At 43.2% G+C, this 23,324-nt stretch overlaps 1 protein-coding gene across 3 annotated transcripts in view; it reads right to left on the reverse strand.

Moving 5' to 3' along the window:
• The window catches only part of ATP2C1 (ATPase secretory pathway Ca2+ transporting 1), a 472,867-nt gene that overhangs the window by 10,451 nt on the left and 439,092 nt on the right, over nucleotides 1-23,324 (reverse strand). For all 3 annotated transcript variants that reach the window (XM_069211924.1, XM_069211925.1, XM_069211926.1), the window contains 2 exons: nucleotides 13,638-13,733; nucleotides 13,101-13,242 (listed from right to left, as the gene is read on the reverse strand). In XM_069211924.1, the coding sequence (XP_069068025.1) occupies nucleotides 13,101-13,242; nucleotides 13,638-13,733 (238 nt within the window). The remainder of the gene's footprint in view (nucleotides 1-13,100; nucleotides 13,243-13,637; nucleotides 13,734-23,324) is intronic.

Here is a 23,324-nt window from a genome sequence, read left to right on the forward strand (position 1 = left end):
ACAAAGCAAATCACTTTAAAACCCAAGATGGATGATTTATTTCCAGCAGAGAAAGACCTGGCTAATACCAACCTACTGGTGTGGCTCATTTCCATTAACACTCTTCTCCAGATCCTCTGCAAATTCCTTTCCCGGGCCTCTCCTTTATGCAGAACAGTTATCACCTCATCAAAGCAGCTTGGCTAATCAGGAAAGGCCACTAGCAGGCTGGAATTTGGCTTAGTGAAAACAAAGTCCTTTAACATCTCTTCTGTATTAGGTATGATAAATTCAACAGTGGCGAATTGTTGGATTTATCAGTACAAATGTTTTGAGCCCTTGTATGGTACATTTAGCACCTTCCTAGCAATATTTATGCTTATATGAAATATTCCAATGTTTGCCTACGGAGCTAAGTATCTACAATGGGGGAGAATGAAATGGGCAGTTTTTCTCTCATCAGGGTATATAAACACATTTTATAATGTCCTTGCTTAGAGTTACATGGCACCTCACCCCTGGAGCACCTAGTGGACAGTCTGCAAGGCAGGGCTGCCTTTAGAAATGACAGCAGGCAACACAGCAGTCCACACCCCAGTGCAGGAAATCTACTGGGGCTCTAAACCTCCCTGCCCTATTATATACTAGGGACTTATAGGCAGTTTGAATTCCCCCCTTGCCCTATTCAATACTAGGGACTTACAGGAGTCTGCTGTTGCCAATTGTACGGGTACCACATTTCCATATACCTTTTGATCCGAGCAATGGCACAGGGCCTGGCTAGCAGAGTGTGACTATTGGTTAAATGCAAGAACAACAAATTCAGCTGATCAATTGTCTTTTGTCCAGGATACCATCTCAAATGAGATCTCGTTTATGATCTTTTTTAAATTATATTTATTTTGTTGTAAACTGATTTGGGCAGTTAGATTTTGAATGAGCTAAGCTCCAACCTTTATGTTGTATTGCTGAAACTTGGAAGGATCGGGCACTGAATGGCACCTTAGATTAATTCCGTTTAGTACACACAGGTCAAAGGTGAGAGACTGACATTTTATTTTTCACTTTACACTCTGTAGGAAATCCATCTTTCTTTCTGCATTCCTTTAATGCTTTTGATTTTTTTTTTGTGGACCTAGAAACCTGGCATTTTGGCCCTGTGGGAAGTGAGGGAATGCTAAACAGCCCCTTACTGCATGCAATTTTGACTCAACTACTGTGTCCATCAGACTATTTTAATTGACAACCTCTGTTTGGATAGCTCCATCAACTAAGCAATAATCAGCTTCCTCATTTTCAAGATCTATGTGATTTCCTTAACATTTCAGTGTTTTGACAGAACTGGAAGTTATTCTTTGACCCAAAAGAGGCCTTCACATTCAACCTCAGAGAAATTTTCCTCCTCAACTTACCAAACTTTGTCATCATTTAAGCCCCCTAGATAGGATAGGGCCCAGGGGTTTGGTGCTTTCAATTTGACTGACTGGGGGATGGGGGAGGGGGGATGGTTCAGGGGTGCAGTTCCTCTCCCCAAGCTTTCTTGAGGCCTCGGAACCCATCCTCCAGGCCAGATATGTTAATTACTGGGGAAGGGGGTGTGTGCCCACAACCCAAGCCTTAAGGCGGCCCTGGGGACCCCATCCCCAGGGGGATGAGATTTAAACTTTGGTTAGCGGCACGTGTGGGCCACCTCCCCTAACTGTACATCAATATCTCCCGGGGTCAGATCAAACGTCTATTACAGTGGACCCCGACCTGGCCGGACTGGAGCAGAGAAAAATGCTCCTCTTGTCCAGACAGGAGCAGAGTAAAGGATCCAGCTCCTGCTGGCACCATAAATTGTGTTGGCTGGGGAGCACCTCGGGCTGTGGTGGTCTCCCACCTGCCTCAATGATTTAGGCTGCTGTGGGTGCCCGGGAGTGCATTGGGGCACCCACTTAAAATAAAATTAAAAAAATAACAGGCTCCTACCCTCGAAGGTACCCACTACAGCTCCCCATATGGCTTCCAGCATTTGGATATGTTCCACTGGGGTACCCACTTTAAAACAAAAGTTAACAAAAAAAATAATAATGAAAGTGTCAGGAGCCCTCAATTTTTTATTCACTGGTCCATGCAAGTTGCACCCATAATACCCTAGAGTTTTTTAATTATATTTTTCTTTCTTGAGGTGCCCCTAGAAGGGGCAGGCGCACCACCAGGCATTTCATTATTAATTTTGTAGGGGGCTGCAAAGTACAGCAGCCGCCATCTCCCTGTAGGAAGCTAGCTCTGATATACTATATCAAAATGAGATATAGCACGCACAGAGTCCAGGGGTTCCCCAGAGGCTGAACAGAGGGTAAAGTAGATCATACTAATGCTCTCATTTGTGGTAGGGTGGTCAAACAGTTAGGCTTATCAGAGGGTAGTGCAAAGCATTTGTTGTACACACACACACACACACACACACACACACACACACACACACACAGGCAATACATGAGACACATACTCAATGACTTACTCCAGGTGCATTGTTTTTATATAGCAAAAATATATTTGGTTATTTTATTACTAGAACCAGAAGAACTTTGTTGTAGGTATGTACAGTTGAAAGTAGGTATCAAGCATATGTATCAAATGTACTTTGGTTTTAGCAGATACATCAGTTTACAATTAAGTAGCAATTTTCTATTTCAAAAGTTGACAAAGGCGATCTGCCTGCTGAACGTCGCTGGAACATCGGTCGGATTCCCCATTGCCTGGGGGCTGCGGGTGCAGGGGTACTTTTAGGCGCCAAGTATCTTCGTCGGATCCAGTTGTGGTCAGTGGGGTCGTCTGGTTTCAGGCCGCAGGCATCGTCATATTGGCCAGGATGGGGCCAACCCACGGTGGACACAAGGTCGGAATTGCCTGGGAACCTGCTCTGGACTGGTGGGACACCTGGACACGGGCCGTGGGCATCGGATGCAGAGTGGGCAGGACTTGCGGATCCGGGGAGGTTACGGAGTCCTTTTTGGAGCTTCTTGTGGACAGGACCGCAGTCCATGGGAGTGCCTGCTTCTCCGGTGGGCAGGTAGCCCTCTGGGGGTTTGTAGAGGTCGCAGGTCCTGCAGCATGCGTCTCCTTTTGGTATCTGGCGGCATCTGTATCAGTTTTTAATCGCTTGCAAGGCTTCATCCATGTGTTTGCCGAAAAGAGCATCCCCATCAAATGGGAGGTCCAATACTTTATTTTGCACTGAAGTTGCCTTAAGCCAGCCTTGCAGTCGGAACACTGCCCCACCTGCTAGCTGTCGAAAAGCAGTGGTAGCAATATCCATTGCGCAATCAATAAACTCAGCCGAGGTGCGCTCCCCCTCCAATAGGATTTTCTTCACTTCTACCTTTGAATCCTCCGTAAGGTGGTCCCGCTATGGAGCAATATCAGCCCATAGTTGCCTGTCGTATCTGCCCAAAATTTGCGAAAGAGTTCGCTGCTCTCACTATAAGCCCTGACCTAGAGGAAAAACGCGTCCCAATGTTGTCCAGCCTTCTACCTATCCTTGTCTGGGGGCGCTTAAATTGGCATTGATCGATTCTTTGCAGAAGTATGCACTAAATGTGTATCTACAGCTACACATTACACAATATATATGGAAAATGTCACTTACCCAGTGTACATCTGTTCGTGGCATGAGACGCTGCAGATTCACATGCTTTGCACATCCCGCCATCTAGTGTTGGGCTCGGAGTGTTACAAGTTGTTTTTCTTCGAAGAAGTCTTTTCGAGTCACTAGATCGAGGGACTCCTCCCCTTTCGGCTCCATTGCGCATGGGCGTCGACTCCATCTTAGATTGTTTTCCCCGCAGAGGGAGAGGTAGGAGTTGTGTATTATAGTAATAGTGCTCATGCAATGGAGTAAATATGTATGTACATAATGTGGTTTAAAGTAATATATTTACAAATTTATAAATGTTCAAGATCAACTTTGAAACGGCTACAGACTCCCGGGGAGGTGGGTGGGCGCATGTGAATCTGCAGCATCTCATTCCACGAACAGATGTACACTGGGTAAGTGACATTTTCCGTTCGATGGCATGTGTAGCTGCAGATACACATGCTTTGCATAGACTAGTAAGCAGTTATCTCCCCCAAAGCGGTGGCTCAGCCTGTAGGAGTTGAAGTTGTTTGAAATAAAGTTCGTAGTACTGCTTGTCCTACTGTGGCTTGTTGTGTTGTTAACACATCCACTCAGTAATGTTTGGTGAATGTATGAGGCGTAGACCATGTGGCTGCCTTACATATTTCAGTCATTGGAATGTTTCCTAGAAAGGCCATAGTAGCACCTTTCTTCCTAGTTGAATGTGCCTTTGGTGTTAGAGGCAGTTCTCTTTTTGCTTTGAGATAACAGGTTTGAATACATTTAACTATCCATCTGGCAATGCCTTGTTTGGATATTGGATTCCCTGTATGAGGTTTTTGAAAAGCAACGAACAGTTGTTTTGTTTTTCGTATTTGTTTTGTTCTATCAATGTAGTACATTAAAGCTCTTTTGATGTCTAATGTATGTAGTGCTCTTTCGGCTACAGAATCTGGTTCTGAAAAGAACACTGGTAGTTCTACTGTTTGATTTAAGTGAAACGGTGATATGACTTTTGGTAAGAACTTTGGGTTAGTTCGTAAAACTACTTTATGCTTGTGTATCTGAATAAAGGGTTCTTGTATGGTAAATGCCTGTATTTCACTTACTCTTCTTAGAGATGTGATGGCAATGAGAAACGCTACTTTCCAGGGTTAATATATTGTATCTCACATGAGTGCATGGGTTCAAAAGGTGGACCCATGAGTCGTGTTAAGACAATGTTAAGGTTCCACGAAGGTACTGGTGGCGCTCTTGGTGGAATAATTCTCTTTAGGCCCTCCATAAATGCTTTTATGACTGGGATCCTAAATAATGAAGTTGAGTGCGTAATTTGCAGATAAGCTGAAATTGCAGTAAGATGTATTTTAATGGATGAAAAAGCTAGCTTTGACTTTTGTAAATGCAGTAAGTAGCTTACAATGTCTTGAGCAGATGCGTGTAATGGTTGAATTTGATTATTATGGCAATAATAAACACATCTTTTTCACTTATTTGCATAGCAATGTCTTGTGGTTGGTTTCCTTGCTTGTTTTATGACCTCCATACATTCCTGTGTAAGGTCTAGATGTCCGAATTCTAAGACTTCAGGAGCCAAATTGCTAGATTCAGTGATGCTGGATTTGGATGCCTGATCTGTTGTTTGTGTTGAGTTAACAGATCTGGTCTGTTTGGAAGCTTGATACGAGGCACTACTGAGAGGTCTAGTAGTGTTGTGTACCAAGGTTGTCTTGCCCAGGTTAGTGCTATTAGTATAAGTTTGAGTTTGTTTTGACTCAATTTGTTTACTAGATACGGAAGGAGTGGGAGAGGGGGAAAAGCGTATGCAAATATCCCTGACCAGCTCATCCATAACGCATTGGCCTGAGATTGATCTTGTGGGTACCTGGATGCGAAGTTTTGGCATTTTGCGTTTTCTTTTGTTGCAAATAGGTCTATTTGTGGTGTTCCCCATCTTTGGAAGTAAGTGTTTAGTATTTGGGGGTGAATCTCCCATTCGTGGATCTGTTGGTGATCCCGAGAGAGATTGTCTGCTAACTGATTCTGAATCCCTGGAATAAACTGTGCTATTAGGCGAATGTGGTTGTGAATCGCCCAATGTCATATTCTCTGTTCCAGGAGACATAACTGTGTGGAGTGTGTTCCTCCCTGTTTGTTCAGATAATACATCGTTGTCATGTTGTCTGTTTTGACAAGAATGTGTTTGTGGCTTATTATGGGTTGAAATGCCTTCAACGCTAGAAATACTGCCAGTAGTTCTACGTGATTTATGTGAAACTGTCTCTGCTGAGTGTCCCATTGTCCTTGGATGCTGTGTTGATTGAGGTGTGTTCCCCACCCTATCATAGAGGCATCTGTCGTTATTACGTATTGAGGCACTGGGTCTTGGAAAGGCCGCCCTTGGTTTAAATTTATATTGTTCCACCATTGAAGCGAGGTGTATGTTTGGCGGTTTATCAACACTAGATCTAGAAGTTGACCCTGTGCCTGTGACCATTGTGATGCTAGGCACTGTTGTAAGGGCCGCATGTGCAACCTTGCGTTTGGGACAATGGCTATGCATGAGGACATCATGCCTAGTAGTTTCATCACCATCTTGACTTGTATCTTCTGTTGTTTTGGATACATGGCCTGTATTACATTGTGAAATGCCTGTACCCTTTGTGGACTTGGGGTGGCAATCCCTTTTGTTGTGTTGATTGTTGCTCCTAAGTATTGCTGTGTTTGACACGGCTGAAGGTGTGACTTTGTGTAGTTGAGTGAGAAACCTAGTTTGTGGAGGGTTTCTATGACATTCTTTGTGTGTTGTGAACACTGTTCTCGCGTGTTGGTTTTGATTAACCAATCGTCTAGATACGGGAACACATGTATTTGCTGCCTCCTGATATGTGCAGCTACTACTGCTAGGCATTTTGTAAAAACTCTTGGCGCAGTTGTTATCCCGAATGGCAACACTTTGAATTGGTAATGTACCCCTTGGAATACAAACCTTAAGTACTTTCTGTGTGAAGGATGTATTGGTATATGGAGGTATGCATCCTTTAGGTCTAGTGTTGTCATGTAGTCTTGTTGTTTGAGCAATGGGATTACGTCCTGTAATGTCACCATGTGAAAGTGATCTGATTTGATGTAGGTATTTAACGTTCTGAGATCTAATATAGGTCTTACAGTTTTGTCCTTTTTGGGTATGAGAAAGTACAGCGAGTAAACTCCTGTTCCTCTCTGATGAATTGGTACCAGTTCTATTGCATCTTTTTGTAACAATGCTTGGATTTCTAGTTCTAGAAGATCCATGTGTTGTTTTAACATATTGTGTGTTTTCGGTGGGACATTTGGAGGGAATTTGAGAAATTCTATGCAATAACCATGCTGGATAATTGCTAGGACCCAAGTGTCTGTTGTTATTTCCTCCCAATGTTTGTAGAACTTGGTTAGTCTCCCCCCCACCGGTGTTATGTGTTGGGGATTTGTGACATGGAAGTCACTGCTTGTTTTGAGGAGTTTTGGGACTTTGGAACTTCTCTCTACTCTTTTGGAATTGGCCCCCTCTATATTGTCCCCGAAAACTTCCCCGCTGATATTGGCTCTGATAAGTGGGCTTTGTTTGTGAGGTTGAGGGTTCTGTGCTTTGTCCTCGAAACCCCCCTCGAAACTGTGTTCTCCGAAATGTGCCTCTGCTCTGTGGGGAGTAGAGTGCACCCATGGCTTTGGCCGTATCAGTGTCCTTTTTAAGTTTTTCGATAGCAGTGTCCACCTCCGGCCCAAACAACTGCTGTCCGTTAAATGGCATATTCAGCACGGCTTGTTGTATTTCCGGCTTGAATCCTGATGTACGCAGCCATGCGTGTCTCCTTATGGTCACTGCTGTATTTACTGTCCTAGCAGCTGTATCCGCTGCATCCATTGCAGAGCGTATTTGATTGTTCGAAATGCTCTGTCCTTCCTCCACCACCTGTTGTGCCCTTTTTTGGAACTCTTTGGGTAAGTGTTCAATGAAATGTTGCATTTCGTCCCAATGAGCCCTATCATATCTCGCCAGCAATGCCTGTGAGTTGGCAATGCGCCATTGGTTGGCCGCTTGTGCTGCAACCCTTTTCCCCGCAGCGTCGAACTTGCGACTCTCCTTGTCTGGAGGTGGTGCGTCTCCTGAGGTGTGTGAGTTCCCTCTCTTGCAAGCTGCCCCTACTACCACAGACTCTGGTGTTAATTGCTGCGTTATGTATACAGGGTCTGTTGGCGGTGGCTTGTATTTCTTCTCCACCCTTGGAGTTATGGCCCTGCCGTCCCAGGCTCCTGGAACACCTGTTTGGAGTGTTTTAGCATTCCAGGTAGCATAAGGAGACTTTGGTATTGACTATGTGTGGAGGATAGTGTGTTAAATAAAAAGTCATCCTCAATTGGCTCTGCATGCAGGGTGACATTATGAAACGCCGCTGCTCTTGACACCACCTGTGTGTAGGCTGTACTGTCCTCAGGTGGCGACGGTCTCGCTGGATAACAGTCTGGGCTGTTATCTGATACTGGCGCATCATAAAGATCCCATGCGTCGGGATCATCCTGACTCATTCCAGTATGAGTTGGGGACTGCATCAATGGTGGAGTGGCTACCGGTGATGTGTGCGTTGAGTGTGGTGGAGATGGTGGCGGTGTTACTTGTCTTGCTACCTTTGCCTGTGGCTGCTTGTCTTTTTCTTGAAAGGCAAGTCTTCTTTTCATCCTAATTGGGGGAAAGAGTACTTATCTTCCCTGTGTCCTTTTGGATGTGGAGCCTTCTCTGAGTGTAGTCTGGCTCCATTGACTCTAGTTCTTGTCCGAACCTATGTCCTTGCATTTGTGAGGACAGTCCCTGTTCCTCTGTGTAGGAACCTGTTTTCGGTTCTGAGGCCGGATGTTTCGGAATGGAAACTTTTTCGGCTGTCTTTTTCGGCTCCGACAACAGTTTTTTAATTTTTGGCGTTCCGGTCTCTCGGTGCCGACTCGTTTCGGTGCCGCCCTCTCGGTGCCGAACTTGCTCTGACCAGCTGTCTCGGGGTCCAGTCTGCTCTGTGCCGGTATCTCGACCGGAGTCGGAAGTCTTCGACACATGCGTGCCCTTTTTCGGTGCCGATGGTCGGTCACCTATTTTTCGGGTTAAGCCATGGCCTGCTGGCGGTGGGGTCCCCTGGGCTTTAGTGGTTTTTCCGTGAGTTTTGTGTGTCGACGTCTTACTCGCGGTTTTTGGTATCGGGATCGACCTCGTCCGAGTCCGAATCCTCGATGGAGAAGGTTTCTTCTTCCTCCTCCAAGTGTTTTTGTCCTGTCGGCGCCGACGTCATCTGTAGCCTTCTCGCTCTTCGGTCTCTTAATGTCTTCCTCGACTGAAACGCTCGACAGGCTTCATAAGTATCTTCTTTGTGTTCTGGAGACAAACACAAGTTACAGACCAGATGCTGATCTGTATACGGATACTTGTTTTGACATTTGGGGCAGAAGCGGAATGGGGTCCATTCCATTAGCTTTGAAGAGACACGTGGTCGGGCCGACCAGGCCCGACGGGGGATCGAAAACCCCAAAGGGCCACCGGAGCTCTTCAAAATTCAGTGCCGATCTGTTGTAACTAACCCGATACCGAACGCAAACAATACCGTCGAATTTTCCGAGATTCTAACTATCTTTCCGAACTGAAACGCGGAGCGAAAAGGAACATGTCCGAACCCAATGGCGGAAAGAAAACAATCTAAGATGGAGTCGACGCCCATGCGCAATGGAGCCGAAAGGGGAGGAGTCCCTCGATCTAGTGACTCGAAAAGACTTCTTCGAAGAAAAACAACTTGTAACACTCCGAGCCCAACACTAGATGGCGGGATGTGCAAAGCATGTGTATCTGCAGCTACACATGCCATCGAATATATATATATATATATATATATATATATATATATATATATATATATATATATATATCAAAGCAAGTTACTTACCTTCATTAACATATTATCTGGGCGTGGCGCCGTTGGTTTCAATGGCGCCGGATGTAAAGTTGTGGTCACCGATATAGGCGCCACCCAGGCGCACAGACATCGGTTACTTTTCTTTCACGACTTTCCACGTCTGGAGCGCAGAGCCATGAAATGAACTGACGATTGTGTGTGTCCAAACTAGGGCACTGAAGGGGATCACCCTAACCCTAGCAAAAGAGTCAGCAGAGCGGGAAAGCATGGGTGGGTGTAAGGAATCTGCAGCTAGATGTAGTCTCTACCAGATAATGTGTTAGGAAGTAACTTGTTCATCTGATAGAGACTTCTAACTGCAGAATCCTTACCTTTGAATAGATACGCAAGCCATACCCTCTGGAAATGGGCTGCAGACAAATTTCCTAAACTAGAGAGTCCTGCAGGACCAAACGGGCAAAATGCCCATCCCTGCAGACCTGGTTGTCCAGGCAGTAGTGCTTTGCAAATGTGTGCTGGGATGCCCATGTTGCTGTCTGACAGATTTCCAGGACTGGGACTCCATGAACTAATGCCGTGATAGCAGTTTTTCCCCTGGTGGAATGAGCCTGTAAGCCCTTGGGAGGCTGTTTCTTAGCCAAGGGGTAGCAGATCTTGATACAGAGAACGACCCAACCCTCATTGCTCTCACATATCCCACAAATAGTTGATCGCCCACCCTGAACTCTTTTGTAAGGTCAATGTAGAACGACAACACTCTTTTTGGGTCCAGCCGGTGGAGTCGCACTTACTCCTTAGAGGGATGTGGGGGAGCAAAGAAGGTGGCCTGGGTGACAGTCTGTCTCAAATGAAATGGGGTCACCACCTTTGGGAGGAAAGAGGCACAGGTGCAAAGCACCACTTTATCAGGAAACACTGAAATATGGAAGCTTGGATGACAATGGCTGCAGCTCACTCATTCCTCCTGGCAGATGTTATGGCCACAAGAAAGGCATTTTTTTTTTTATTTTTTTTTTTATAATGGTGAGCAGCCTGAGGGGACAGTTATGAAGTGGCTCAAACGGAGCACACATTAGAAATGTACGAACCAAGTTCAGGTCCCACTGAGGCATAATGAAGGGCAAAGGGGAAAACATGTACAAGCCCTTTAAGAAACCTAGAACCCTGCTGGGCAAAAGAGAGAATAGAAAGACAAACACCAGAAAGAGAAACAGAAAGAGAATCTATAGACTTCTTTGTACACTGTCTTACAAATCTTTGCCAACGACAAGCATATGTTTTTTTTCTGGAGGAACGCTTGGATGCTAAAATAACATTACAGACTTTGGGAGGAAGGTCGAAGGCTGTCAACTGTCGCTGCTCAATCTCCGTGCATGAAGGCATAGAATTGACAGGTTCGGGAGGAGGAGCCTGCTGAAAATATTTTGAGTAAATTCCTCTCCCCTTAAGTGGGGGAAGAGTTGGAGCTATTATATATTTTTCAGCACCATGGTTGTCACTTTTTGCAGACAGGCTAACTGCAAAATAGATGCTGTTTTTGGTAGAATAAGCAGTGGAGGGACTTTGAAAGGCAGAGAACCGGCATTGCTTAACATGGTAAGCACTAACCTGTTTTAAAATTGTTCCCACTTTTCTAGATATTGAAGTATGGTGACCACCACTAGAGTGCTAACGAAAGAGGGAGCCAGGATCGCACCGACAGCTTTTAGAAGGTGGTGGCCTGAGAGACTGGCAGGTTGTGAGTGGGTCAATGTTTAGATCCTCTTCAGATAGGATTATCTTTGGCTCTGATGATGTTGTTGTTGCTGCTGATGACCGGGCCAAGGAAGGGCATGAATCATCTGTTAAGGACAATAAGGCGGTCTTTGTGCCTTTAAGATTTTATTTTTCTCAAGTTCCACTGCTTTTAAAGGTGTCTCAAATTTCACCTCACCGTTTCTTCCTCTGTATGTTGACTTAAAGATGAGCCAGAACACAGAAAGTTGAGGATTTTAGGCTGCAGAACACTCAGGCGCAACGAGAAGAGTGACACGGAGTATTATCATGCACTAACACGCAGCTGCCAGCTCTGCTGGACCGCTGGCTGCGCTGGTGACTGAGTTTGGCAAATGTAATTTGTCATCAGATGGGGAGTGCTTATCAGTAACTTTTGCTGCAGAAATAAATGTTTTTTCCTTCTCCTCTAATGAGAGGCGAACCCTGAATGTCTGAGTGCATGTGTGTTGTGAAGCTCCACTGAGCTATTCCAGCTATTATGAGTACTGGTTTATTTTTTTGTTTTTTCTATGCATACAATTTTAAGGAGGTTTGTGTGCTGGATGGAAGCTTTTCTTTTTTTTTTTTACACTGAAAAACTGGCCCAGAAAAGGGCATGTTGTCTGCCAGATGCCACATTCTTAAGTATGTTTGTCGATTACATTTGAGCAGATCAACTATATAAGCAATATACCATTTGCTGCAAAAGATTTATGCGCAAAAAAAAAAAAGGTTTTCAACTGAGTTCATTTAGCAATTCCATATAAGCCTTCTGTGCTTAAACCATAAACACAAGTGTTTTTTTTTTATTAAACAGCTGTGGGTGCTGCTGTACCAAGAAGCAGGCTCTGTAGTTAAAAACAAACACAAGAGTTTTTTTTCTTAAATAGCTGCGGTTGCTGCTGCAGCAAGGAGAAGGCCGAGTGAGGGCATTTTTATAATTTTTTCAATGACTTTGGGAAGAATAATTACCCACTGGTGCATGTATAGTACATGCTTCTCAAAGCAACAAAAGCACACAAGCCACGTCACCGAAGTGAACTATATTTCTAGGCGGATATGCACATGCAAAATACTGCTATCCATGGTGAGGAAATCCAATTTCTGAATGGGGTTAGCCCACTATTCTATGGTATGTATTTGATTGGGTGGAAGCAAAACGTGAATGACAATTTGATAGCGCAAGGGATTAAGCCCACTCACCCAAAGCTCCCGATATGGATGAATGATGTATCATATTAAAAAAAAAAATACATAATAGTATTCTCAAAGGCCAGTCATAAAACAAAGAAGTGTAGACAACTGTGAAATCACTTTTTTCAAAGATGTTTTGGGGAAGATCCTTTAAATTTGTAGGAAACGGAATAAGAAATAAAGGCAGATATTGCTGTGGATAACTAACAAGATGTAGGCCCCTTCTAGTGGCACTGCACACCCGGTTTCAAGAAATTTCCTTTCCCAGTCTGTCATCTCGGGCGTGTCAAGGGATACCCATCTGAAGAAAGAAAGCACCCATAAAAACAATGCCCTTAATTTCTCAGGACTGCATCTTGAGTGAACTTTTCATGCAGAATCTATACCTTGCTAAAGGTCACTAAATTCTAATAGATCAATCATAAAGTAAATAAAAGATGAGGAAAATCTTGTTTAAACAATATTATTAGTTTCACATGCTGTTTAGAAAATATTTCAAATTCTTGAAGGATTTAGAGGCTAGTCCCAACTGGGGGCATTATTTAGTAGGGAACATAGTTTTTAAGGAGAGTCACAACGAGAGATTTACAATTTTTATATTACGGGTAAACCCAACTGAAATAAGCAATTATCCATACCTCCAGTGCTGAGACTTTCTGTTTGAAAAACCTTTTGAAGTGGAGGAAAGTATATGACCAATAATTGCCCCAATATGGACCCAAGAACTGCATAGCAAAACATTCTGTTACTACAGAGTCCAATCTCAAACACCGATTTTGTCTGTAAAGCAAACAGAAAAAAATCAAATTATGACCTGTATGACACCAACCCTATCATTTAGGAATTACGAGCAATTACGATTGTGTAATAACATTTTCGGCCAAGGTTAGTTTACACCATTGAATTACAGTAAGACAAACCTTCAAGGGCAATGGAGAGAATCGGACGCTAAGATAGTAAAATTCAGTAAACAATTCTTTGATGTTTCAAATAAACACAATTTTTGAGCTTATAATAAAGTGAATGTTTTTAATGACTCTTCGGTTATTGGATCGCCCATCAAATAAAGTAGTAAGAGCAAAAAATGACACTAGTAACCAACACTATTAATTACATTCCGAAAAAGTCTGTAATAGCAACAGTGGGCAGTTTTGATTGAGTCTTGTGTTCCTCACCTGTGATCGTGAACTCAAGGCATTGAACATATCAAAAAATACAAAGCAAGTGAAAGTCATTGTTGTATCTCTTGGTGTTATGACATTATCTTGCAGCTGTAAAGAGAAGAAGAATGTTTAATTTTAGAGGTTTATATAACAGCCTTACTTGATCACAAACCATGCATGTTAAGTTAAGAAATCATTTCTTTTGAAAGGAATTTCAAAGCTGCCCTATACATTTGTACTGACAAAAAGTAAGCACAGATACACATAAAGGTACTTTCAGAAAAGTGCCCTTTCCAGTGATAAAGGCAGCACTGCAGCTCTAGTGTTAATTATGTGGTTCCACAATATATGGGTATATATATGATATAGGTAGTGATACAATACACCCCTTGAAAATGGGTAGCACTTCACTGCACCTTTCAGTATTTCAAGCTGTATCTCATTACTGAAAAATCACAAGTAGGACATCACCTATGAATGAGCCAAGATGAAGCAGGTGCTGTTGGCTGGGCCTTGTAAGTGATCTTATTCAGTGCTGTATAGGCTGCATGGAAGCAAGTGCAATCCAATTCCAAAGCAGGACCGGAGGCGAGAATTACGCTTTTCTTTTGTCATTTTATTAATAGCAGCTGACACTCTGACGCGCTACTCTGAGACTGTCGGACACCAGCCAACGCAAGTCCATCAGCCCTGAATACTGTTGTGGGTGAGTGGTGTACTACAGGATCTGCACCCCATCATTGGCCCCTTGGGCCCTATTACTGTCTGGGCAAACCCCATTTCATATCCCTCAAACTGGGCCCAACCCCCCAGGACACAAATATTGCTGTCATTATTATTCCCAACAAGAGTGGTATTGAGGACTCATATGAGGAGGAGGATACCACTACCTTCCTCCCCATGGCTTTTGTGAGGTCACGGATGCCTCTATTACTAAAGCAGTGGCCCTGGTGGTTGCCCCACCCTGGAGAAGACTACTTGTTATATTGTATGTTCTGTCGAAATGTTAATCAGAATCTTACTGTGTCATAGTGTCGGAATGTTACTGTGTCATAGCGTTGTTGGAATGTTGTTGTTTGAATAGCGTGGATTCGGAATCTGGTGGAGTGAAGAGTAGCAGCTGTTGGGGTTGACGGAGGTTGGGATGTTTCCCCTGCATTAACTTTGAAGACGTGTACTTGCCAATAAAAGAACACTTTCCATCTTTATCTCACTGAGAGCCTCGTGTGGAATTTCTTCTTCGGAACACTTCGTGTGGAAGTTCTTCCTTGTAACACTGGCGACAAGCTCATCTACGAACCCAATCTGCTTCAGGAGAACATCCCAACTCCAGATAAGTCCTTTATTTTCTCGATCTCGGAGAGCAACTTGTTTTTTTTTCGTTCTTAAAATATATATTTTATTTTTTCTACTGGATTACTTCGCTTGATTTTTCAGTTCGGCTTTCGTTGCGGTATCCTAGCAACGTTTCAGCTCTACAGCATTTATCAACTTCAGCGTTGCTGTATCCTAGCAACGTTTCCAGCGCATACTGTCAACTCGGCCTAATACGCTCGCTGCTCTCCTCCAATTCATCACGCGCGCTGCCACCAACCAACTCTTGAACTTATCAAAATCTTCACACCGCTGGGTAACATCCACAAATTTATCCGGTCTAAGTGTGTCGTATTGTTTCTCTTGCCAAATCATCGCGTGCTGCACTCCTACTATCAACTTCACCAACTCTCTGACAATTTCATGCCGTCAGAGTGAATTGTACTCTCGGTTTTGTCAAATTTTCACACGCACCTTGCGCGCTCATTGTTTTCGTGAAAGTGGCATCAATCAACCAGCCTGCTACACCTCCATTCTGCGAATAACTCACACGAGCCTTGAATCTACATAACAAACAATTCTTTACTTTATGGTGAAATCTCTTCTTGTGTGCTTTGTACTGTGATAGACACAAATTCTGAAAACATTCACCATGCAAAATGTGGCTGCTCCTCTTTTTTTCCTCCCCACCCCTGGTGAACCCCTTATCAAATGGGGGAAATGGAAAAAAAGTGCTTGAACGATATGCCAGAGTTTGCGGAACGTCCTTGAGCACAGAAAGAAGAACTGCTCTACTGTTGCACTGTTTAGGAACTGAGGGTCAAGAAGTTTTTGACCACTTACCTGATATACCTGACGAGGCAGTTAACCTAAATGAGTATGAAATTTGTATCAGACAATTGGACTTACATTACTTACCTAAAGTCAGTACTATTTCGGAACGATATTACTTTGGCTAAAGACGACAAACTAATGGTGAATCTGTTGAAAATTATGTCACTGACTTAAGACGTTTAGCTTCATCTTGCAAATTTGGGTCATCCATAGATGAAAGAATTCGAGATCAATTTATGCAAGGCTGTGTTATTGATAAAGTGCGAGATGAGTTGTGGTTATTAGATGATCCTCACCTTGACGAAGTCATTTCTCTAGCTAAACGCATTGAACACTTGTTGAAATGTGTTGATGTTATAAAAAAAATGGTCACAATGATGTGGCTTTAGTAAAGGATGTGGCTATAGTAAAAGATAACAAATCAAAAAATTATAAGATTGGCACAAAACCTAGTCCCCAAAATTCAAGAAAAAAAAAAGGTGTTACAGATGTGGAAAGGAAGGTCATTTTGCAAATGATAGCTTGTGTCCAGCTATCAATGGTTTCTGTCTGTTCTGTAAAAAAAGGGGGCATTTCTCAATTGTATGTAATCAACGTAAGTCCAAAGAAAGTGTGAATGCAGTTGATTCTCATCTCATGAATAATGACTTTAGTTGTATGTCACAATGTGATCCAATAGTGCTACAGGTGTCGGACTCTAAACCCAGTGGCCCTCTGGATTATATTGCGACTGAAGGTAAACAAACCAAAGTACTCTTTGATTCTGGTGCCAAAATTACTATTGTTTCCAACCAGTTTTATCAAGAACAACTCAGAGGATCTGTTGAATTGTTGAAACCAGACATTAATCCTTGTGCATATGGTGGTGAACCTATTGATTTACATGGATATTTCATAGGATTAATTGAGTACAATCAGCGGTACACCTCTGGGAAGATATATTTCTCTAAGAAAGGAGACAGTATTATTAGCTGGTGGCACCAGAAGGACTTAGGAGTTATACTGGATCCCAATAGTGTACCCCCGATTAGATTGAAAGATAAAACGACTGTTGAGTTGATTGATAACACCTACAATGTTTCGGACTTGGAGAAATCTCTCCGCCGGGACTTTACAGAGGTTTTTTCTGACAAAATTGGATGTATGAAAGGTTACTCACACAAAATCAATTTAATTTCTGGGTCTGTCTCGTACTGCAGTAAGGTTCGTAATGTTCCTTTTGCGGTAAGAAGTCAACGCAAAGATGAATTGGGAAAACTGATAGATCAAGGAATAATTGAGGAGGTAGAAGGAACAGAATGGTTGGCTCCGATAGTCATTGCTAAGAAACCTAATGGCAAGATAAGACTATGCATTGACCTTCGCAGACTCAACAAGTGTGTCATAATTGACAAATATCCCCTTCCTAACATCTCTGAGCTACTAACAAGGGTATCAGGTGCCAAACTCTTTTCTACCATCGATCTAACCTCAGCGTATCACCAGGTAATGTTAGATGAATCTAGTAGAAGTTTAACAGCTTTCATTACACCTTTTGGAACATTTAGGTTCATCCGTTTACCATTTGGTTTGGTTTCAGCTGCCTCTGTGTTTCAGAGGTTGATGGAACGCATGCTGAAGGGTCCGGAGTGTGTATGCATTTATTAAGACGATATCTTAATTTATGGTAAAGATTCCATCCAGCATGATGTAAGATTAAGGGAAGTTTTAAGAAAGATTTCTGAACATGGTCTAACAATTAAACCGGAGAAATGTAAATTTGCAGTTATTTAGGTCACACCATAACTGGTGATGGTCACATACCGAAGAAAGAACTGGTTGACACTATTCAGGGTCTAGCCTTTCCCACATCTAAAGAAGAGTTATTGAGATTTCTGGGTATGGCAGAATATTATAGCAAGTTCATCAGAGATTTTGCGAGTTCATGTTATCACATGAGGGGTTTGTTAAAGAAAGGAGTGGAATTCATATGGAACCGGGAATGTGAGAAAGAATTTTGTGATATCAAGAAATCTCTTTCTTGTGCTCCGGCTTTGAAAGAGTTCGACCCAAATTCTCAGTTGTTCCTAACTACAGATGCAAGTAGTAAAGGTTTAGGAGCAGTGTTACAACAAGGTAATTGCGCTCCTGAAAACACTATTGCGTTCATTTCCAGGAGCCTTAAAGGAGCAGAAACAAAGTATTCTGTTATTGAAAGGGAGGCGTTAGCGGTATTTTGGGCCATAAAAAAATTGAAGAAGTTCTAGTGGGGAAGTTCCTTTGTTGTAAGGACGGATCACAAACCCCTGTGTGAGGTTCTCTGTTCAAAAGGGATCGATTCGGTGTCAGGGAGGATTACCAAATGGATTGTTGGATTGCAAGAATATAATTTTGTTGTGAGATATGTCCCCGGTGCTGACAACTTACCTGCTGATGTTTTGTCTAGGTTAGTTACATCCAATTCTCACCTTCAAGATGATGAGTCAGTAAATAATGACACAGAAAATCTCGAATGGGTGTGTGAGGTAGACTGTGAAATAATTTCTGGGGTCAGTAGCCATGACAGGTTGGGGTAACCAGAGTCACCTAATAGCCACACACGGTGCCTCTGGAGTTGACCCATCACATAAGGGATGCTGCTATTCCACAGGATGTAAGCGTTATGCACTGAGCCAGGGAACATGGCATTCACATGGGAGATGTACTGGTCTGCCAAACATACCATCTGAACATCGACTATTTTTCAGTGTCAGGTGAAGAGACACCTCCTCAAGTAAAAAAGGGAGACAAGGATTCTGAAAAAAGAAAAAAAAAGACAAAAAAACCTAAACACCTTTCAAAAGATTTACGCTCAGAGGGTGGCCTGAGCACTGCAAATGACCATGCTCAATCCTTAGACAGCCTGAGTGCTGTGAGAGGCCATAATCAATCACTGGGTAGTCTGAGCGCTACAAAGCAGCGAGATGTTTAGAGCGGCACACATAGCAAGAGCGACCATGTTAGCGCAAAGGCTATAGGTGTCCCCTGCAGCTCGAAAAGAATGAGTAGCCTTCATGGCACAAGAGACCACAATCTTGATACTGATGATGAGTAGTAGTCAGGCTATAACGATATTGAAGATGAGGCAGATGAGTATGTCTTCGATCCGCAGGAATTATTAGAGAATTACTTACTTGATGAGGACTTAAATCAGCCATCAAATGCTTAACCCTACACACACTGACCACCCAAGGGGCTCGGATTGGTGGCCTATAGACCACATGACTTCCTTTATTAAATTTTGGATCCGCAAGTCCCTCGATAAAGAGTTGCGGAACTTGATGAGGGCGGAATGTCCAAGACAATTCCTAGACAATAAGTCAGGGATAACACCGAATTTTGACCGGGAACTTCTGAGTTTCCATTTCAAGTCAGGGAAAAATCCCAGGAAAGGTCTTGAGTGCTGCCTCAAACAATGCCAAAACAGATTATTGATCATCCTACGTCTGCTGGCCAGGATTTTAGATATGGCTGAGAAAGCCTCATTTAAGGGCACCCCTGCAGACTTAGAGCTTCTCCGTGGCTGCAGTCAGCGGGCTTTTTGCCTCCTTGGCAATGCTAATGCTAGTCTGATTGCTGAGAGGAGAGCCATTTTGATGAAACTTAACCCTAAGTTAGGCGACCTTGCCAACAAAGATTCCAGGGGACCCAAATAGCCTTCTATTTGGTGACAATTTTATTAAGGCCTTGGGTAAATATGTCTCAGCATTCACTGCCTTTAGTAAGGCACAATCAAATACGAGAAGAATGTTAAACAATATAGTTTTTGGAAGGACTGACCGGAGGGGACTGGCTGTCAGCCATGGGATGCTAAGGTCCCATTCCTAGGACCAGTGGGGCTATAGGAGAAGTTTCAGAGCAACCTACATTTTCTACCCGCAAAGAGGTCACACTTCTTGCGCAAGAAGCAACAGGGGAAGATCCGAAGGATCTGGAGATCAAGGTAAGTCCTCCCATTGGATTTTCCCAACAAAAACAGGAGAAGATTACAACATTTTTGCCCCAAATTGGTCAACTATAAGAAAGGACGCATGGGTGTTAGCGACTATAAAAGGATTCAAAATAGATTTCTGTTAAATTCCCTATCAGGATTGTGATACAAGAGAATTAGCACTGACTCAGGAGCAATTGCACTGGTGGATGCAGAAGTCTCACAAATGTTGCTCAAAGGAGAAATATGCAAAGTCAGAGACTCAGGAGGTTTTGTAAGTACCTTTTTCTTGGTAAAAAACAGAAGGACAAGGTTGGCGACCTGTAATAAATGTAAAGGGGTTGAACAGATTTCAAGTTTACAGACACTTCAAGATAAGACATTTTACAGGAAAAAGACTGGCTAGTGAAATTGGATCTAAAGGTTGCCTACTTCACAATCCCTTTGGATTTAGACTCACAAAAGTATCTGTAGTTCAGTTGGAAAGGTGTCTTGCACCAATTTTGTTGTCTTCCGTTTGGCCTGTCATCAGCCCCTTGGTGTTTCACCAAAGTCCTACTCCTTGTAGCTGCATTCTTGAGAAAAAGAGGGGTACCTTTAGTGATTTATCTGGACAATATGTTACTGATGTCTCAAGATCAGTTGCTGATGCACATGACACGGACAACAGACCTCTTGCGAAGGCTAGGGTTCATTATCAATGTAGAGAAGTCAATCATGACCCCCACACAGAATCTAGAATTTTTGGGATTCCAGGTAGATACCAGCACAACTCAACTGTGCCTGCCACAGACAAAATTGGCAAAGATCAAGAAGGAGGTATCTCACGTTCTAGAAAGGAAGTGGCAAATTTGAGGGATCTGGCAAGGGTGATTGGCCTCTTGTCTTCATCCATTCAGGCTGTCTCTCCAGGACCACTTCATTACTGGGCACTTCAGAGACTGAAAACCATGGGTCTAAGGAATGGTCTATGGTATGTGGATACGATTCCCCTGTCCCAGGAAGCTCAAGAAGACCTTCAATGGCGACTGATTAACCTGGACAGCTTGAATGGGAAAGCTATATTTGGAAATACCCCATAATTTATTGTAGAATCAAATTCAAGCAGTCTTAGTTGGGGTTCCAAATAAGAAAAACTAGAGACATGGGGAAGGTGATCCAGGGAGGAGTTGTACCTACATATAAATTGTCTGGAGTTGTTAGCAGGCCTCAACACCTTAATGAGTTTCAAGTCCTCTCTTGCCAACAGTGTAGTATTGATACGGATGGACAATTTCACTGCAGTATCTTATATCAATCCCTTAGGGGGAGAAAGGTCAAAAGAACTTTCAGATTTAGCCAAAAACAATTGGTATTTTTGTTGCAGTCAGAAAATCCTCTTGAAGGCAGAGTTTATCCCAGGTCATCAGAGCAGACTGGAACTCAAGATACTTAAGGGATACCGGCGACTGGAAATTGAATCCAGTGCATTTCCAAAAGATTCAGAACCTGCCCCCTTTCAGATAGGTCTATTTGCCAGCAGACTGACGTATCAGGTAGAGCAATTTTACAGCTGGATACCAGATCCCAGGGTACTGGCGGTGGGAGCTTTACAGCATACCTGGAAAGGAGATAATTGCTATGCTTTCCCCCCCCTTTGCACTGATCCAGAGGGTGTTGCTGAAAGTCAGGAAAGAATGTTGCAGCATTGTTTTAGTGAATCCTTTTTGGATCTCACATGTTTGGTTTCCGGGCATAATGGAACTTGCTGTGGAGGTTCCTCATATGATTTTAGGAACTTCAGGTCTTTGAAAGGACGGGAAGGCGAGAAGCATCCTTTGGGTGCTAGAAGGAAACCTTAGCCTTCTTGTCTGGAAGATTTCAGGAGATCTGGAAGATACTCTGGCCTTTCAGGAGAGGCTAAAGATCTTTTGGGACAGTCATGGGCTCCAAGTACCAGGAAAAGATATGCTGGCATATGGAGTAAGTGGTGTAGTTGATGACTGGAGAGGGATTTGGATTCTGTGGAAGTTCCTTTAGCAGAAGTGGCAACCTTCTTGGTACAGTTGTTGGGAGCAGGCCTCTCTTATAGAATGGTAAATTGCTACAGGTCTGGTATTTTGGCTGGTCATTCCTTGGTGCATGATAACGCTATCTGTAGTAATTCCTTGATACACAGAGTGGTGAAAGAAATCAGGCATCAGAGTCCACCTAAGGGTAGGTATGATTCACTTTGGATTAATCACCTTTTCAACCTCTTTGTCTCATGGCCAGACAATTACCATCTTTCCAGGAAACAGATTTCACTAAAGCTGGCAACTTATCTCTGTCTAATATCTTTCAGAAGAGTGTTAGATGTAAAAGCACTTGAGATTTCTAGTAGATTTTATACCCTGGATGGAGTCTATTTTGAGATTTGGAAAAGGACCAAAACGATGTGTGAAAACATATTTTACCCGTATTTTAATGACTGCAGGAAATTGTCTGTAGTGCATTGTATAAGTTTATGAACAAACAATGGTGGAATTCAGACCGGACAGAGAGAATCAACTGTTAATTTCCTATGTTAAACCTTACAGAGCAATTTCAACAGCTCCTATTTATTGATGCGTGAGAACTGTTATGTCTGAAGCAGGAATGGACTTGTCTAAATTTGGGGCTCACTCCTCTAGGGGTGCAACGGCCTGTAAAGTGTTCCGGGCAGGACAAAAAGTTATGAGGCCCTAAGCACAAACTGCCCCAAATAGCCAAAAAAAAGGCTTGGCACAAGAGGGGAAAAGGCATGGCAGCTAAGGGGTTCATAGAATTGAAACTTCCTGTCACATTAGTTAAGACATTTTTCATTCTATGGCAGGTCCAGAGGCGAGGATTACACTGGTTTAAAGCTTATTCACGACCCGCGAAGCAATGCTGGGGATTGGCTTAAAATAAAACCTCTTAAAGGTAGAATCCGTTGACCAGTCCCCAGCATTGAGGATGTCCTCAAGACAAGCTCTGAGGGAGAATGCCTTGGAGGCCGTAGCCCCTCTGACAGAATGTGCCCCAAAGATTGTTGTGTCAATGCCTGCTTCCTGCATAGCGCACCGGACCCATTAGGCAATCGTTGGTGAAGAGACTCCTCCAAACGGCGAGAACTGTTGTTCTCCATGGGGTCGTACATCTTCCGTCATGGCTTTGTAAGCCTTGATGCATCTTAACACACAAAGTTTGGGGGAATCTGAAAAAGGATGATTAACAATTCTCAAATCACATTTTATTCTTCTAGAAATACAGAAAGAAACCCATTCCGAGGTAAATACTCTACCCGATATATCTAGCGCTCTGACATCCGATACACGTCTGCAAGAAATCAGGGAGAGGAGTGAGGCTAGTTTAGCCGACAGTTGTTAGCGTGACGAGGCAATTCAATGGCCAAGATTGCAACAGATTGATGATCTTGTTAAAATCCCATAGGGCAGAGTATCTGTGTTCCGGTGGAATGGAAGGGTGGATGCCTCATAAAAGTTTACGCACCAAGGGATGTTTCCCCACTTGGCAATCACCCACCTGGGAGTGGCCTGCCGAAAAAGGGCGATCTAAAAGGGTTGATAGGTTTATGCGCCAATCCCTCTAAGGTCAAAGAG

Source organism: Pleurodeles waltl, chromosome 10 (genome assembly GCF_031143425.1).
Source record: "Pleurodeles waltl isolate 20211129_DDA chromosome 10, aPleWal1.hap1.20221129, whole genome shotgun sequence".
Taxonomy (NCBI): Eukaryota; Metazoa; Chordata; class Amphibia; order Caudata; family Salamandridae; genus Pleurodeles; species Pleurodeles waltl.